The sequence below is a fragment of the Sciurus carolinensis genome, chromosome 5, assembly GCF_902686445.1.
Source record: "Sciurus carolinensis chromosome 5, mSciCar1.2, whole genome shotgun sequence".
Classification (NCBI taxonomy): Eukaryota; Metazoa; Chordata; class Mammalia; order Rodentia; family Sciuridae; genus Sciurus; species Sciurus carolinensis.
In genome coordinates this window covers 54,256,629-54,274,567 of record NC_062217.1, presented here as the reverse complement: position 1 = coordinate 54,274,567, position 17,939 = coordinate 54,256,629, and the positions used below count along the sequence as shown (strand labels likewise).

General features: G+C 35.8%; 1 protein-coding gene across 6 annotated transcripts in view; it reads left to right on the top strand.

Annotated features, from left to right (window-relative positions):
• Positions 1–17,939, top strand: part of Diaph3 (diaphanous related formin 3) — a 545,588-nt gene that overhangs the window by 416,128 nt on the left and 111,521 nt on the right. For all 6 annotated transcript variants that reach the window (XM_047553083.1, XM_047553081.1, XM_047553085.1 and 3 more), the window contains 2 exons: positions 16,183–16,278; positions 16,754–16,813. In XM_047553083.1, coding sequence (XP_047409039.1) covers positions 16,183–16,278; positions 16,754–16,813 — 156 coding nt within the window. The remainder of the gene's footprint in view (positions 1–16,182; positions 16,279–16,753; positions 16,814–17,939) is intronic.

Genomic DNA, 17,939 nt, shown 5'->3' with positions numbered 1-17,939 from the left:
AGCCTCTATCAGGGAGTGGGAATAGGCTAGCTCCTCACAGAAGGAGTATTGAAATAAGAGGTCAGTTGTAGGTAATTATTAGCCCTGATGTTACAGTATTATTTTTCACCATGATTGCTCAACAGCTGGCCAGTGATACATTGTCAAGGTAATGACCCACAAAGTCTAAGCTAGGTGGCTAGGATATGAAGATCATGGGGTGAGGACATGGAAGTTTTCAGGGGAGATGAAAGAAGTATAAGGAAGTCAGAGAACTGTTCTATAAATTTATTAGAAGTGAAACAGCTCTGGGTGTTGACAAGGTCCAGATCATGGCCATGGAAGTAGGTGAAGGAAAGTAGGGAGCTGGGATTTTGCCCTTGAGATGAGACGGTGAAGGAACTCAGAGGAGCTACTATTGGATGAGTTGTTCACATGAAACTGAATTCATAAGGATGATGGCAGAACTGGGCCTGAAGAGGAAGACCAAGTTAGATGACAAAGTCTATTCTGAATGAGAAGTTAGGTTGGTGCATAACATTGACTTAGAGGGATGGCAGTGATGTAACTGAATGTCATGTGTATCAAAGGAGTTTTTGTTTTTTTTTTTTTTACTTTTTATTTATTTTTTAACATAAGGGAGGAATAATAATAGGCTGACTAATAGCAAAGATCAGGGAGAAAACAGACATTTTCTGAACTTCTACTCCCATACCCCAGACTTTTTAGGCCCTTTAGGTACGAGGGAATAAGCAACATTTAATAGAAGGGGGTGTCATTCAGTTTCCAGTAGAACCCACTTCAAATTTAGAAAACTGAGCTAAGGGGATGTTTGTTGATGTTGAGGTGGTATAAAGGTAGTTTATGCTGCTAATGCTGGAGGAAGTAAAGATCAGGAGGGACTTTGGTCTTGATCAGCAGTGACCAGCAATGAAAATGATGGTTTAACTGGTCTCAAGGTCATCCCTGTTTAGAAATCACCAGTGGATGTGTTGTGGGAATTGTTGCCATGTGATAGACATGGTCTGCTCACTGTGTAGTGGAAGCCAATTAGTTGAGAGTTAAATTGTGGTAGGGAAAAGCATTTTATTATGATAAGGTAGCTGATCAGAGGATGGCAGACTCTCCTGCTAAAGGTCTATCTTGTCAGCAGGATGATTCAGGGGCAGTTTACATAAGAGAAGGGTGATCCCAGAATGTAGAGCTCCTTCTTACAGATGGAGGTTGTGATTTAAAGATTCACATCTGATCCTGATTCCCTAACCTAGCAAGATACTTTTCAGTTCTGCAAGTCTCAAGAACAGTTGTCATTATTTCCTTGGGCTACTCTTGTCACTGATTAGTTTGTCCACGGGCAGTTTTTGACATATTACAATAGACAAGGTAGCGACTCATGGACCTCTTGCCCATTACCAAACTCATGGTAAGGAAAGAAAACATTCTTTACCTGATTATTGTGGAATACAAGGGTCAGGTGAGGTTAAATAGGGAATGGGGCTCTAAATCTGATCTCAATGCTTGGCTTCAGGAGGAGCTAGGAAGCCACCGCAGGCTGGATTGATTCTGATGTGTCCAAATACTCATCCTCTGAGAAGGAGAATGCCTCGGGTCTTTCTTTGGAAGAAAGGATTCATCTGTGTGTGACCTGAATCTTTTTTGTGTGTGTGTGTGTGTGTGTGTGGAAGCTGGTGTCTTACTCCCAGTGAATCTGAGGAAACTTTGTCTGCCTTGCTTAAATTACCAACTATGAAAATTCCTGTGCTTTGTGCCTTAAGGAATTTCTTATAGTACCTTTACATATGAATCAACGAAACTGAAGATGTAACTAATTCTCAATTATTATATAACACTTCTGTATTAAGAAACCCTATAGTGGAAAGAATGAGCTTTAGAATCAGATATTTGTTCACATCTCCCCCTGCTACTTACCCTTGTAGGACTTTGGGCACATTAGCTCCTTGAGCTTCAGGTTTTCCAACTTTAAAATAGATGTGAAAATAGTTACTTTATAGGAATGAGAAGTTAGAAGATCTTGGCAAAATGCACCACAAAGACTCTAGCACATAGTCATTCAATCAAAGTGATAGTTCCTATTATGTCTTAATACATATTTAGATTTTTTAATTCTCTACTTCATATATTCTTTATTTTCTAAATGAAACTGTTCTCAAAGTTACCTAATATCAGTTTTTATTTTGGGACTTGTGTGTTCATTTTGTCAGCTCATGTAGCTGGTAGTGTATGAGAAGGATCTTCCATTGTTCTCTTGAGAGAATTTAATGTATTTTTGACTCCAGTTTTTTTGCAATTGTTAATAAGTTCATTGAAAGTTCAGTTGTCTCCCATTTTCATTTGTTATGTGCTTGATTTTGAAGCATGTCAATTCCCCCCCGACTTTCTACTCAAGATTTGCCTTATTGTCCTTGCTGACTTCTTTTCTTTTCAAAAATATGTTGCTGTTATTCTCATTAGGATTTTTAAGTTTCTTCCATTTTTAATACTGATTTCTGCACTGGCTGGGGAAGTTTTAAGCTTATTTCTCAGGGAAATGAGGCTGTGGTGGCAAGAGAAGCTTCTACCCAGTACCCATGGTGATGTGCCATTGAATTAACCTTTTCCTCTCTGGAATGCCGTATTTTGGCAGTGTATGCCTGTATTTCTCCTTGAAATGAAACAAAAAGATAGTATTTACAGTATTTTGGACAAAAATTAAAATTAGAAATGAACCAAGAACTCCATTCTGGCTAAATTACTTTGGACAATGTTGACCACAGTGAGGTGGGCTTTAAGAACGTTCTTATCACCCAAAATGCTTATAAAACACAATTTTCTGTAATATCTGTTGGTTCTGTGTTTTAAAGTATGAATAAAATATACCTTCAGAAATGTAAGTACAAATATGTATGAGAAAGGATAACCCCTGAAATCATCACTGAGCAGCCACAACTATGACTTTAATTTCCCAGCACCCAGATCCTTTTGTGAAACATTCATAATACAGATAGCCGTTAATTATGTATAAAAGTCATTCTTAGACTCTTAAGTTCCATGGGAATAGGGACTAGGGGCTGATTCTGTGCATGACACTTAATACTAGTGCGTATTTGTAGAATTGAATTGAACTACAGACTTTATAGTCTTCTATTTCCAACTGCTACTTGAACAAAACAGTTTGAATATTCTGCCGGCACCTCAAGATCAATTCATTTAAAACCTAACTTATCATGTTCCACATAAAACCTGATTTTCATGTTCTCATTTTGGGTTAATGATACCACCATTTTCCCAGTCACCCAGGCTTGACACCTTCACACCATGCCAGCTTTAATCATAGTGAAGTACTGTTTTGATTATTTCACACCTTTCAAAAATATTCCATGGCACTTCTTCAGCCTTGAATCCAAGCTCCCACAGCCTGCCGCCCTGACCTTATTTTCCCCTTCCTCCAGTATGTGCCATATGCTGCTGTCAGAGCATGACTGTCAGAGACCCTCCGGGCCCCATGTGGTGTTCCAGGCACCATTCACTGACTCTTGATCGCCCAAGTCCATTTATCCCAGCTTCTCCTGGGGCGGGGGGGGGGGGGGGGGGGATAAAAAGCTCCTGTGAAACTATTGATACTATTCCCTAACTCCCTTCACCTCCCTTTTTTGATTTTTTGATGTTGAGCTAAGCATTTTCATTATCTGAAATCATTTCATTCTTTGTTCAAAATCATTATAAAAAAGGCATTGGAAAGTTTTTTAATTCTTCAGTAATATAAAAAATATTAAAACAAATCTAAAACATACTCTGATATATTTTAGATGGGAAGTACATATTTGCCAAGTTTAAGTTCGTCAAACTTGTGTCTCAGATTAAAGTGAAGCTATGGGTGACAAGTGAAGCTTCCACGCAGAAGCGGTGGTATACCATGTAATTAACCTTCTCTTTTCCACCACAGAGGTGGTGGTAGTCAGTGTATTTAAGAGTCACCTCTTGTTAAATGCCATTATCATTTCACGTTTACATATGTATTTATATAGATACATTATTTTTCTCTACATTCTGTGCTTTTGAAACTGAAAGCATTTGTTTACCACCCTAGACCCTACTCTACACAAGGCTAACTATGGCAACAAACTTTGTGCCAGGAAGTCAGTGCTGGTTTTTACATTTTGCTTTCTTTAGTACGTGTCAGAATAGTTCACAGTGAGCAAGCTCATTGGATTTAGGCACTTGAATACTTAGGAGATATTTTTAATATTCACTCACCACTGAAAGAATGACTAATGCTTTTCTTCAGTACCATCTGGTGAACTAATTGCTAAACTAGAAGTCAGAAAACCTGCCAAACTCTACAGAGCTATAAGTGGTCATAGTAAGGTCTGCATTCAATGTCTTCAATGATAAAAATAATGACTTTGTATCATTGACTGTTTTGGAGGTGCCTTATATCATTAATTTGTTTAATTATTTTTTCACATTTCAGCATATTACTGTAAATGGATATCATATTTTACTTAGTCTCACACAGATGTACATTTAAGTTGTCTCCATTCTCCTCTTATAAATAACAATATAATGAGATTTTCTCTACATATGTCTTTGTATACAAATGAATGACATGTGTAGCATAATTTTCTTAAAAATTACGTGCAGTCTTCTGATAAAATTGATAAATTATTTTCAAAGAGATTGCTTAGGTTTTTAATTCTACTAGTAATGTATGAAGTGACCTGTATTCCCATTCACTAACACAGTTTATCCTGATTTTTAATTGTAATCATGCTGATAGATGAAAATGATCTTCCATTGATGTATGTGGAATATCATTAATTATGAATGAGATTGAGTGTTCTGTATATAATGCCTCCATTGAGGCTTCAGTAACAAAATCCCATAAATTGAGTAGCTTATAAAGAATAGAAATTTATTTCTAATAGTTCTGGACACTCAGTAGTATAAAATCAGGGCACCAGTAGACTAGATGTCCGGGGAGGGCCTGTTATCTAGTTCATAAATGGTACCCCCTAGTTGAGTCCTCCCATGGCAGAAGAGACAAAGACGCTCTCTGGGGTCCTTGTTACAAGGGAACTATCCCAGGACTAATCCCATGAGGTCAGAGCTCTCATTACTTAATCACCCCCCAAAGGCCCCATCACCTTGAGAGGTAGGATTTCCACCTATGAATGTTGGGTACAGAGACATTTGCACAGTAACAGATGATGGGTTCCCTGAACATTTGTCCATTTGTTGGCCTTATTCTAAATCATAAGTGATTTTTTTTTTTTTATTTTAAGACAATCAATCCTAGGAAATACCTGTGTTTCAAATATTTTTCCAGTTTATCCTTTCATTGTTCATATTTTACTTTTTCATATTTTTTTTCTTTGGAGTTTTAGATATTTATATGACTTTTGAGATTTGGGGCTTCTGTTAAGAAGATCTTCTCATTCCAAAACTAATGAAAATATGCATCTCCATATTATCTATTATAGTTTTACAATTGAATCTTTAAATGTAGAAATGCTTGATCAACTCAATTTTGGGATGTAAGTAGCAAGGTGGAATGGACAATTGTCACCACGGTAGGTAATGAACATTTTCTTACACCCTGCTGATTAGAAATGCTGTTTTTATCATGAATTGATATTTCATGTGTATTGATATGAATTATCAAAAACATATGTTACACATCATTGTCCAAATTTATTTGACCACAGAAAAGGTATGTACACATGCACACAGCCTCTCAAGTGACTAGTGTTGCTACCTACATGCCATCTTTGCAATGTTATTTAGTAATGACAAATTCATCCTTTTATTATATGATTGCTTTTTAATCTTAGGCTGCAATATGTTTATATTCTAAATATGGTTATGCCTTTATGATTTGAATAAGATATTAAATGAGCAGAGAAGTACCATTTTCCCCCCCAGAAATTTTGCCGTTATGTATTGATAATGTAAAAACTTTATTTTTAAAAATCCAGAATGTATAGTAGAATGAAATAGACAGTATTACCTTATGTATATGTATGACTACATTGTGTACACCATTGAAATGAAAAGTTGTACCCCATTTGTGTACAATGAATCAAAATGCAGTCTGTTAAAATAAAAAAGATTTTAATTAAAAACAAAATCCAGAAGGTAGATTAGGTACTTGTGTGAATTAAACTAAATAACTGTAATAGCAAAACCATTTTATTACGATCGAATCTTAAGTCATGAGAATCTTGGAAATTTATACCATATGACTTTTACAATATATTTATATTACTGATTTTGCTGATTATTGTTATATAGTTAAAATTGAATCATAGTTTGTTTGTAACATCCAAGAATAGTTTACTTTTTTTTTGTTAAGGCTGGAATGTCATATAAGAATAATCCCTTTGTTTTATAATGTCATCTCTAAAATCTTATTTACTATAAGACTTAAAATTATTTAAATTCAAATCTTGATTTAATGTACTAAATTATGTAGTAACTGTGATTTACACATTCTAATGCATCTGTAAAATATTTTTCACTTAAACTTTGATAATAGAACCTTGTGTGTTAGTTAGAAAAACTAGAAGTAAGGCCTTAGCTCTGCTCATAGTTTCGATTGCCACAGATCCAAGCTTGCTCAAGGTAGGAAGAAGTGGGTGGCCAACCATGGTGGCAGTCACAGCTGCCATAGCCCAGTTCACACTTAGGATGAGAAGAGCAGAATAGTTATCCATATATATAACTTTTATTCCAGAAACCTAGCAAATGCCCACTTAAGCTTTATTGGACAGTTATAGGTCACATGGCCACACTTGCTTTGCTAAGGGGGAGTCATCAGAAGCAGTTTTAGCTATTGCAGCCTCTGTAGCTGAAGTGAACAAGGAAGGAGGAGAGGGTAGGAAGTGAATATTACATGGTCAATCGGCCATGTATCCCACAGTACTGAATAAGAATAGGCATCAGAGTAAAAGTGTAATAATAGCTACTACTTATTAGACCTTACATATATGTGGGGAGCACTAAATACTTTACACATTAACTCAATACTCAAAACAACCTTTTAAGGCAAACACTATTATTGTACCCTTCTGATGGATCTGGGGAGGCACAAAGAGACAAATGTGGTCTTTAAGGGACCCACAATTGGTAAGAGTAAGAACCAGTACTGGATCCCAGCAGTTTCATTTTCTTTGTTCTTAACTGCTGTATTTTGGGGACAGGGAGTCCTTCTTTGTAAAATATGCTAATTTTTTGCTTCAAACTTTGTAACAAGAAATACTATTCAAATAATGGAAGAGTAGGGAAGAAAAATGGAAATATTAAAGTGCTATCCTTTTTCCATAAAATTCCATTTCTTTGGTTGAGCTTGTTATTTAATTATAGTATAAAAGAGAACTGTTCTGATTATCATTTTATCAGTTAACTCCCAGTGAAAATTGGCTTTCTAACTCTCTTGACTGAAATTTCAGTTTCACATCTGAATTAAGACAAGTTCAAAGACTTTGTTTTAAGTTATTCCTGTCTTTTTGCTGTCTGGGTTAAGTAGTACTTTGAGCTTGTGCTAGATGGTTAAAGACTGAACTAGGTTACCAAGAAAAGTCCTATGATGGGTTTCTGAAAAGCTCTGTAACCAGCAGCATAGAGCAGTAATTCATGTACCTGTATTAGGGCAACAGTCACTCTCTCTCTCTCTCTCTCTCTCTCTCTCTCTCTCTCTCTCTCTCTCTCTCTCTCTCTCTCAGTTGTGTTAAACTATGAGCCTGTGAATTTTGTGTATTAGCTATGTACTTTCAATAATTCTTAGATGAAACTGAGCTTTGCATTCCTATTCCTACTCTAAATGCCAGGTTATACCCTTGACATCACTACTACTAGAGTGATATAAAATGTGGTATGTGAGGGGACAATAAGAAGTAAGAGGAGTAGCTGTCAAAGTGCATGCATAGTCAGGGATAGAAAGTGGTCACAGGTTGAAAACAGCCATAAAATGCTTCACAAACGCCCCTTTGCCTGGGAGTTTGCCTGTGATTTACCCTCATCTCTCTTTGCTGCACTCTCCTTGACAGAGCACATGCTGTACCTTAAAAACAATAACCCCCATAACAGAAACTATTCACTAAGTTCTTACCATGTGCCAGGTACTCAGCTGAGTATTGTAAATGTTATATGTCCTTTAATCCTTCCAATAACTTGGTGAATTTTAGGTGTTCTTCTTCCCATTTTAAAGTTAGGTTTGAGAAGCTTAAGTAATTTGCCCAAAGCCAGTATTCAAATCAAAATTTTTTAATTCAAAATGTGTTTTCTCTACCAGTTCACTATGCTTAGTTTTTTCCCATAGTTTCAACTGTAACCTATGTGCTTCCAAATTAAATGTAGTAATGGAACCATTTTTTCTCCCCTGTATTTTAAACCTATGAATCCATTAACCTCCTGGATAACCTGCAGTTGGATATTTCATGACATCTCCACTTAACCCATCCAAAATTGAACTCCTCTCTAAGGCTCAGTCCATTCTACAACCCTGTCTATTTTTCTTGGTATCCAAGTTCTCCACATGTTTCATGTTCCTTCAAAATCTCGATCTTGCACAGCTGATCTGATCTAACAGCTCTAACAGGACCTTCCGTCCTCTAGTAGTTCTGGCACTCTCTAAGCTGCGCTTTAGGATCTGGGTGTCCAGGAGGCCTTCTGGACCTGTTAGCCTTCCTCGTAGGCTCCATGTTATGCACCTTTCTCTACCACATGCTGGACACCTTTGATGCAGCATTCGTCATGTTGTGCTCTAGTGTTTTTACCTGTCTTCCTCCCTTTCCCAGAGGTAAGCATGTTAGGTTAAGAGTCAGACTCTCACTTCTTTTTCCTCTTTCTCAGTCTACTCATTTTGCTTTTCAAAAATTTAAAAATCTCCTTTGTATTGATTAGTGAAATATCTTCAAATTCCCAGACTAAATATGATAGACTAATGACAGTAAAATACCTTGTTCCTCACTCCTCTTAAATTCTTGTACTTCTGGAGGTGTTTTAGTCAGCTTTTCATGGATGTGACCAAAATATCTGGCAAGAACAGCTTAGAGGAATAAAAATTAATTTTGGCCAACAGTTTCATCAGTTTTGATCATAATCATCCAACTCTATAGCTCCAGGCCCAGGGTGAGGCAGAACATCAGGGTGGAAGGGTATGGAGGAAGAAAGCAGCTCAGGACATAACAACCAAAAGGCAGAGAAAGAGCACTGTGCTCACCATGGACAAAATATATATATATGTCAAAGGCATGCCCCTAGGGACCTACTTCCTCCAGCTATATCCTCCATGCCTATAATTAGTACCTAGTTAATCCATATCAGTGTATTAATTCAACAATTAGGTTATAGCTCTCACAATCCAATCATCTCTGAATATTTTTGTGTTGTCTTATACCTGAGCTTTTGTGGGGGTACACCTCTTAACTAAACCATAATAGGAGGCAATCACTTTCTTTTTAATATTTTAGTTGTTGATAGGCCTTTATTTTATTAACTTCTTTATATGTGGGTATTGAAAATCAAACCAAGTGCCTCATACATGTGAGGCAAGTGCTCTACCACTGAGCCACAACCTCATCCCTAAGGCAATCACTTTTATTTTTTCTGGTATTTACCAGCTCCCTATTTTTAGATAATCTGTTATTAATTTTTCATTTTTAGACATTACTGAAATCCTGATAAGTGTTTGAGGGCCTAATTCTCTCATGCCCTCTCCCTATTTTTGCTCACCATGGGTATTCTTCCTTCTTTATGCATTAGATTTCATCACAATCATGTCAATTGAGTATTTGTAATATTGTCACTATGTAATTACTCCTCTTTCCCTACCTTAATATATTTTTGCCACTGTAACAAAAACACATATACTGGAAATTTCTAAACAACAAAAATCTATTGGCTTATAGTTGTTGAGGCTGGGATGTCCAAGGGTCAGGGCATCAGTAAATTCCACATTTGATAAGGGCTTACTCTTTGCTGTATCCTTATGTGGTGGAAGGGATGAAGGTTGTCTGGCATCTTTTTTATAAGGGCACTAGTCCCATTCATGAGAAATCTTCCCTGATGAACTAATCACCTCATAGAGGCTCCACATCCTAATAATATCATAATTAGGTATTAAGTTCCAACTTATTAATTTGAGGGGTACACCAAACCTAGCAGTTCCTTTTAAATGTATTAATCATTTTAGGCTAATACAAAGTTTTTTTTTTTTGTTTTTTTTTTTTTTCCTTAGGATTGGTGTATCTCCGTTACTGTGTTTTTCCATTGCAAATGGTCCAGTGTTAGCTTTGTTATCGGTTCTTGGGCCAGGGTTTTCCTACAACCTTTTTCCATGTGATCTCAACAGGCTTCTCCGGGCCTGGGAATTCCTTTTGCCACTTTGTTATTTAGTCCCCTCCCCATTCCTCTTTCTTACTTTTCTCCCTTATTTTAAAGAAGCACATCCTCTTCTCTCTTTGTAAGAAAGCGTGTGTAGATGCTTGCATATCTGAAAACTGTCTATTTTCTATTCTTACCTTATTGACAACCTAACTGTTTCTTCATTGGGAATGATTTCCCTTCAAAATTTAGAAACCATTTCTTTCTTGACTGTTGGAATTCCATGTGCCATCCAGTTCCATTCCGATTTCCTTTCTTTGTGTGACTTTTTTTTTGTTGTTCAGTTTTTAGCATGTTCTCTGAATCCTTAGTTATCTGACATTTCAATATTATGTCTTTACATTTAGGTAGCTCCCAAGATGCCCTGTCTCCTGATTCAGTCATATACACTTCTAGCATTACCACAAGCACTTGGGAGGGAAAGATAAAGACTTGATATTTCTCAGGGTTTTTCTTGGACTCTAACCCATAGTGCTGAATAAATGTGTTTTGAAATAGGGAAATGAGTAACCAAATATTCCAACCTTTTTGTCTGAATTAGAGGCCAGAAATCCCAGCTGACCTATAAAGTTATCTGGAGGACCCTGCTATCAACTTCCACTAACATGTCCAAGAGAAAACTCACTATCTTCTCCAACTTTTGTCTGTCATCAAAATAGATATTTAAACATTTTCCCTGTTTTCTCTTCCTCCAGCCACAGGCCCCAAAGACCTGATGTATCCTTAGCAGCTCTACTCCCTTCCTATCTCCGCCTCCTATTGATTCTCCTTTAGAAATATCTCATCCTTAACTCCCCCGTGCCATTTCCCTTGACACTACAATTTTTAAAATGACATTTACAAATTAAACAAGGTGATATGTTATTCAGGCATAGTAAGGCTTTGACTATTACAGTTAGCCCATTTATTTTAAAAGAGTTTTCACAGCAGGAGAGATGCTATAAATATTCTGAATATAAATTGACTTGTTAGAGAAATTGAATTCTAGTTTGTGATAGAAAATGGCTAATTTTTATTTCTCTGGTTTGTTGAAAATAATGTAAATATGAGTCATTTAAACACTTCATTGTATCTCATCTTTTGTTTCTGTTCATTTCTTTCACTTTGTACCTGAAATTCCTTCCATCAATAATGTTCTTCCTACCCAGTTCCTGCCATGGCTAACTCCCACTTATTCTCAAAGTAATCACTCACTAGAAAGGCTTAAATCTCTGGTGACTCTCATACCTCTCTCTTACATCCCACATTTATGCATCTGAAAGCAGAAGAGATTTCTTTTGTTGACCCTTGAGTCCTAGATATCTTTGGTGCAATTAATGATCTGGCACATGGTACCATGTGCAAAGTAAATATGTATTGGATGGGGTGTAGCTTTGTGGAAGAGCACTTCCCTGGTATGTGCAAGGTCCTGGTTCAATCACTAGCACCACAAAAAATTTTTTTAAAATGTGTTGGATGCATGTACTAGATGTATTTTTAATATTGAAAGAACATTTTCCTTATATGTCTATATCTTGCACTTAGCATTAGTTTTATTTCAAGAGTGTGTTTGTACATCAAATCAGTTTCCCTTAGCAGTGATGTTATACGTGATTATGTCCTTAACTAAGGACATAAGTAAATGTACTATAAAAAAGATCTAAGTTTTGATGTACTGTATCTAAAACAGTGCTTGAAACCTTTAAAAATTGGTTATTTCATAAACTTCCTATGGGGTTCTTATGAATTTATTTTTATACTTTTTATATGAATTAGCAATTTTGTAGTGCTTTCATTTGCATTATGTCATGTGATCCCCTTATTAAACCCAGACAAGTATTCTCTCTTATCCCATGTTTCACACAGTTGTTGGTTAAGAACACAGACTAGAATACAGGTTGTTATACATAAGTATTATTTCTGTTATGTGTAAGGGAATAAAGACCAAGAAAAACCATCAACTCCAGGGTTAAGAGCAGGAATAGAGTCTGTTCCAGATACAAAATGACTTTCTGCTTCTGGGGAGAATCACAGACATGTGTCTTTAGCTTAAGGTTGTGATAGTTATAAGAAAAAAGTAAGATTAGGGAAGCAATTAGAATCATTGCAGGGGAGTGGTGAAAGAGTTGGAATTGTATACTGTGGGAACTGAGAAATATAGAAAACTTGTGACTGGGGGAATTGACGATCATAATTCTGCTTCAGGACTTACCGATATTGTTTGGGGTTGGTTAGAATTAGGGAAGCGACATGAGACATAACATCTCACGCAGTATTACCAGTAAAAAGTACTTCCTTTCTGTACCACCAAGACCATAGTTACAAAAGAACAATAGACAATTTCAGGAGATACTGGGAAATTTCAAAAAAGATTTGGAAACTAAATACACATATGCTGTGGGACAAAAGGAAAAAACAAAGAGTTGTTGTTTTAATACAATCTCACCGTTTCCCTGGCTCTCTGTTTGTCTCTAACCTTTAGTCTCCAGCATGGTTACTCCAGCTGACCACCTTAGTGCCTGTCTTGTTAATTTAGTTGAACATACATTTATTGAATACTTTCTGTATAATACATTTTCCTAGATATTAAAGGTAAATGATACCTATAATCCCTGCCCTCAAGTAGCACATAGTCTACTAGCAGAAACACTCGACTAACTAGTATAATATTGAAAGATTTATTGCCATATGTACTGCATGCCAATGGGGCATTGAAGGGCACCCAGCTAGGACAGGATTCTCAGTTCTCTGTCTTAGAGAGAAAGAGAGAGAGAGAGAGAGAAAGAGAGAGAGAGAGGAGCTAACTTGATGAAGGAAGTAGGAAAGATGTTCTGTGCCAAGAGAGATGCAAGTTCAAAGAAATGAAGTGGCAAACATGGAAATATGCAAATTGCCAAATTAGCCTAAGCAGGGCGGCAACCACCTTCTGAGAACAGGAATTATCCTACCTAACCAAAATGTAATTACATCGTGTGATAGCTCAACACTGGTAAATTTCCCTACCATCCCAATAACGTCATTGATAGTTTTTCTTTATAATCCAGGAGCTAATCAGACTTATATTTAGTTATCCTATCCCTTCATTCTTCTTTAATGTGGAACTGTTCCCTTGTACGTTTTTGTGGTTTTCTTTTTCCCTACTTTTTCTCTTGGTTTTTCTTGATACTGTTTTTAGAGCCCAGACAAGTTGAATCACAGAATATCCTCACTTTAGGTTTATGATTACTTTCCTACAGTTAAGTTTAAGTTAGACATTTCTGTGCAAAGTGCTGCACAGTTATATCATTTCATAAGGTGATTGATGTCAGTGTATCCTATTCTTGAAAATGGCTAATTTGATTATTTGGGTAAAGCGATAATATATCCTGTTTCCCCACAACCTTACACTCGATAGTTTTGCAACCACATATGATTCCTGCCTACTCATTTTTTACTGCATGAGTTGTAATATGATGATTTATTTCCTATATAACTTTGATATCTAATAGTTGACATCCTTCTGTAAAATTAGCTTTCCTTTCCCCTGCAAAGATGATGATAATGATGATGATAATGATGATGATGATGATAATGATTTTAGCATCAATGTGGATACTTTGTTTTTTCCCAGTGTGTAATAATCTATTGTCATCCTTACTTATTTGATGCTCAAGTTGTATAAATTTGGCAGCTCTGTCCTTGGGACATATCCCTGCTTTTTAGATTATTTGATATTGACTATTTTCTAGCACATCAATATGTTCCTGACTCATTTCTCCCAAGTGTTCTAGTTCATTTTAGTGAGTGATGGTATTTAGAAACCAAGATCTGAGGAGTAGTGTTTTCATCGAGACAGTAATGCCATTGTTTCTGAACACTTTGGGCCCCCAAAGGTAGGAAAAGTATTTTTTAAAATCCTATGTCTAGGGGCTAGGGTTGTAGCTCAGTGGTAGAGCACTTGCCTAGCATGTGTGAGGCACTGGGTTCGATCCTCAGCACCACATAAATAAATAAACAAACAAATAAATAAAATCCTATGTCTAAAATGATTCCTGTAAGTTCAGTCCAGTGCTTTAGGATTCTTCTTCTGTCCTCCCATTCCAGCTTTGTACCTCCTTTCCCAAGGTGAGAATCACTGTTGCTAATAACATCAACGACTTTACCCATCTGCTCAGTATTACAATATGCACATAAAAGTTTCAGAATCATTATACATCAATACCACTACCTTACTTAGTGGTATTAGTAGAACTTACTAAGAGGACAGTTCAAATTCTCTTTGTAACTTTTTTTCTTTCTTTCTTTAAACTGTATGCCATTAAAGGTGTTTAAATTACTTGGGTTATTTTTTCTCCTTTATAGCTAATGCTATCAATTTGGTAACATTTTCATTTGTTTCCATTTGATTTCAACTTGAAAAATTTTATTTTAAATCTCATGCTTGATTTTGCAAGCTAGTATGTGATTAAAACATTTAATTTTAAATTTTTTTAATGTTTTACTAGTGAAATGTATCCATGACCTCAAATTCTTGGCATTATCTACTGTTCTTTTTGGGGAAAAAAGTATAATTAAGCTTGAGTGTAAATTTTCAAAGATAGCCAGGTAATTACTTATTAAACTGTCTGAAATATTTAATTGTATTTTAATTAAAAATAGCCATAAAATCACTTTAAAATTAAATTTATGCGTAAATTAACAACCTCCAAATACTCTCTCGCCCACCTGTTTTGATATCACCTACAAGGTTTAGTATTCTAAAAATATGAAATAGAACCAGATGGAAAAGCGACTGATATATATTTATATTTATATATCTGTTTATAAACTGTAAATGAGTGTGTTATTTGTACTCTACTGCTTTCACTTGCTAGCTATTCTCTATTAAAGGGATTGTTTCAAAATGGGAACAAAAATGAAGTAATAAAAAGTGTGGAGAAAAGTCATTTTATCTATCAGATGTCATGTTATTCCAGCCACACAGTTTCATAGAGAATGCCTGCAAAAACAGTTTCTTTTGCAGGAACAAAAAAATCGTTAATGTTTCCTTTAATTTGTGTTGGGCCCGTAACTTCTTTGAGGCCTTTTCTCCTTCCTTGGAATGCTTCCTAGTATTGGTAGTATAAATACCTGTGAGTATTTTTTAATCTGTTATTTGTAGACAGAATTGGTTCTGTACCTACATCCTTCATTAATTATATAATGTCAGTTTAACATAATCATAATGGAATGCAGTTCTTTAGATTTTTGAGAGACTTTATTGTAGAGGATAAACTTTTCATACAGTCTATAAAAGTTTTAGTGATTGTTCTGTGTCACATCTAGTAAAGGGACAATTATTCTCTGATATGAAAAAAAAAATCAATCATTGGGGGCATGTTCATGAAAGCATGGGAAATGTAATTTTGTACCATAAGTTTAGACAGCAGAATCTCAGTTACAACAGCATAAAAACTGTCCCACACCTGGTCGATTTTTTGAGTAGAGGCTGATGCCTTAAAAAAAAATAATACATTTCTACAAGGGAAATGTGATTTATGGTAACTCAAGACATAGATATGACTAGAGCCACATTCGATTTAAAGTTATTGTGCCATTGGACTATAAAAGCAGTGCTCTGAAGTGAATCAATGGAACTTTGTCCTTTTTGGTAGACAGAAACACAAGCACTAATGAAGCATATTTCATTAAAAGATATTTGATTTATGAGAGAGAGTTCTTTTTTATTTTGAAATTGCTGGCATAGTCCTGGCATCTGGTCTTTTTTCTCCCTACCATCACCATCCCCAATTTCTCTGTATTCTTTGACATTGCTATGGTAACCCTGAGGGCTGATGGAATTCCCTGCATCTCTTTTCACAGAGGGTGATGAGACAGGAGTGATGGATAGTCTGCTGGAGGCCTTGCAGTCAGGGGCTGCCTTCCGCGACAGAAGAAAAAGGACACCAAAGCCGAAAGGTGAGCACTATGCTTGTTTCATGTTACTTTCTAGGCAACTATCACAGAGAAGAAGACTTTTTCTTTCTAATTCTTTTAAAGTCATGTGTCAAGAATGCAGTGCTGTGGGCAACAATTATTCAGAAGTTTCATAAATTTGCTTAATCCCTTGCAAAGACAAATGTCAGAGAGATGCGCATTCCAGTTGGCTAATGTCAGTGGCACATTAACAAATCAATGCAGTGAACCTAGAAAATCCTGATTAGTGTGACAAGTCTCATCCAAAGAACCATATGTACTTTGTCCCAGTGGAGTTTACAGTAGCATAATTAAATGGGAAGTAAAAGTCATAACATTACTGCTTCAAGTGTTTCAGGGTACTGAAGCATTTCTTTGCTTCGAGAAATACTTAACCTTGGAAGAAAGTATGTCTAAATATGCTTCTTGAGATGAACAGATCTCTACATTAAGTTTCTTTTATCTATTTTTTTAACAGATATTCGGCAGAGTCTCAGTCCACTGTCTCAGAGGCCTGTTCTGAAAGTTTGTAACCATGGTAATAAACCATATTCATAAATTGCACTTTTTCCTTATCTACTTTTATCCTGTTGGACTGTGATTTTAGTAGTCTGCTGTGACGTTCTCGAGTTTCAATATAACTAACAGTAAAAATGTAGATGTTCATATTTGATGAGATTATGACTCATGTTTTCCATCCTTACATTATTGCTTTAAGGTTGTTTCATAGGTCTTCTTTTCAGGTCTCAATTGAATATCTTATTATTTTTATTTGAAGTTGCCTTTATAATATTTCTGATCACTGTTGTCCAGTGCACATTTTCAAAAGCAGTGTTCTCATAATGCTATTTTTAAATTGTGGAAGTGCTAAACGCCAAGATACAATTTGAAGTACTGAAAATGGAACCTGTTTACCGTATTTGCTATGTAGTCAGAAATACTTCGACTTACATTTTGGTAAAATTATAGATACATATGAACCCTGCATTATATTATTGTGGAAGGATGTGCTAAAATTGATAAAAAGGTGAATTCGAGTCATCTCTGCTATTAATCAAGTGTGACTATCTTAAAAAATCCTATACCAATCTCATATGCCCAACTAAATGGTACTGTTCCTCTGTTCAGAAGACCATCTTGGGTGGTTTGACTTTTTTCACTTTGGTTCTTTTCCCTCCATGTTCTGGTTGTGGATTCATGCTTGCTTTCTGTAATCAAAGACTCATTTATCCCGATGTCTTCAGTGATGTTGTTGTCCAAGGTTGCCATATTTGTAAGTAGAAATATACTTGATGGATTTCATTCGAGGGTTTTTGGGGGCTGATGAGTTCATTTCTCAAAGTTTTTACGTATGGCTAAAAGGGAAACTTCATGTCATGTTTCTAGGGTAGCTTAAAATAATTAATGGGATTAGAAAAAACAGGGATGTAATGACCACTTAATAATTATTTAGATTTTTACTGCCCAAGGCAAAGTACTTATAGTAGATGTAATGAGAAGAAAGGTAAAAATCTGCAGCAGTGTTTTAAATATGTCTTTTTTACTTCTTTCAGTATGTCTTCATGTTTGTTCTGCCCTTTCCTATCCTAATAGAGTAGAAATAAGTAATTCATTGTGGATAATTAAGTAATTTCTAATTTTGGATTTATGATTTTGAGTCATTA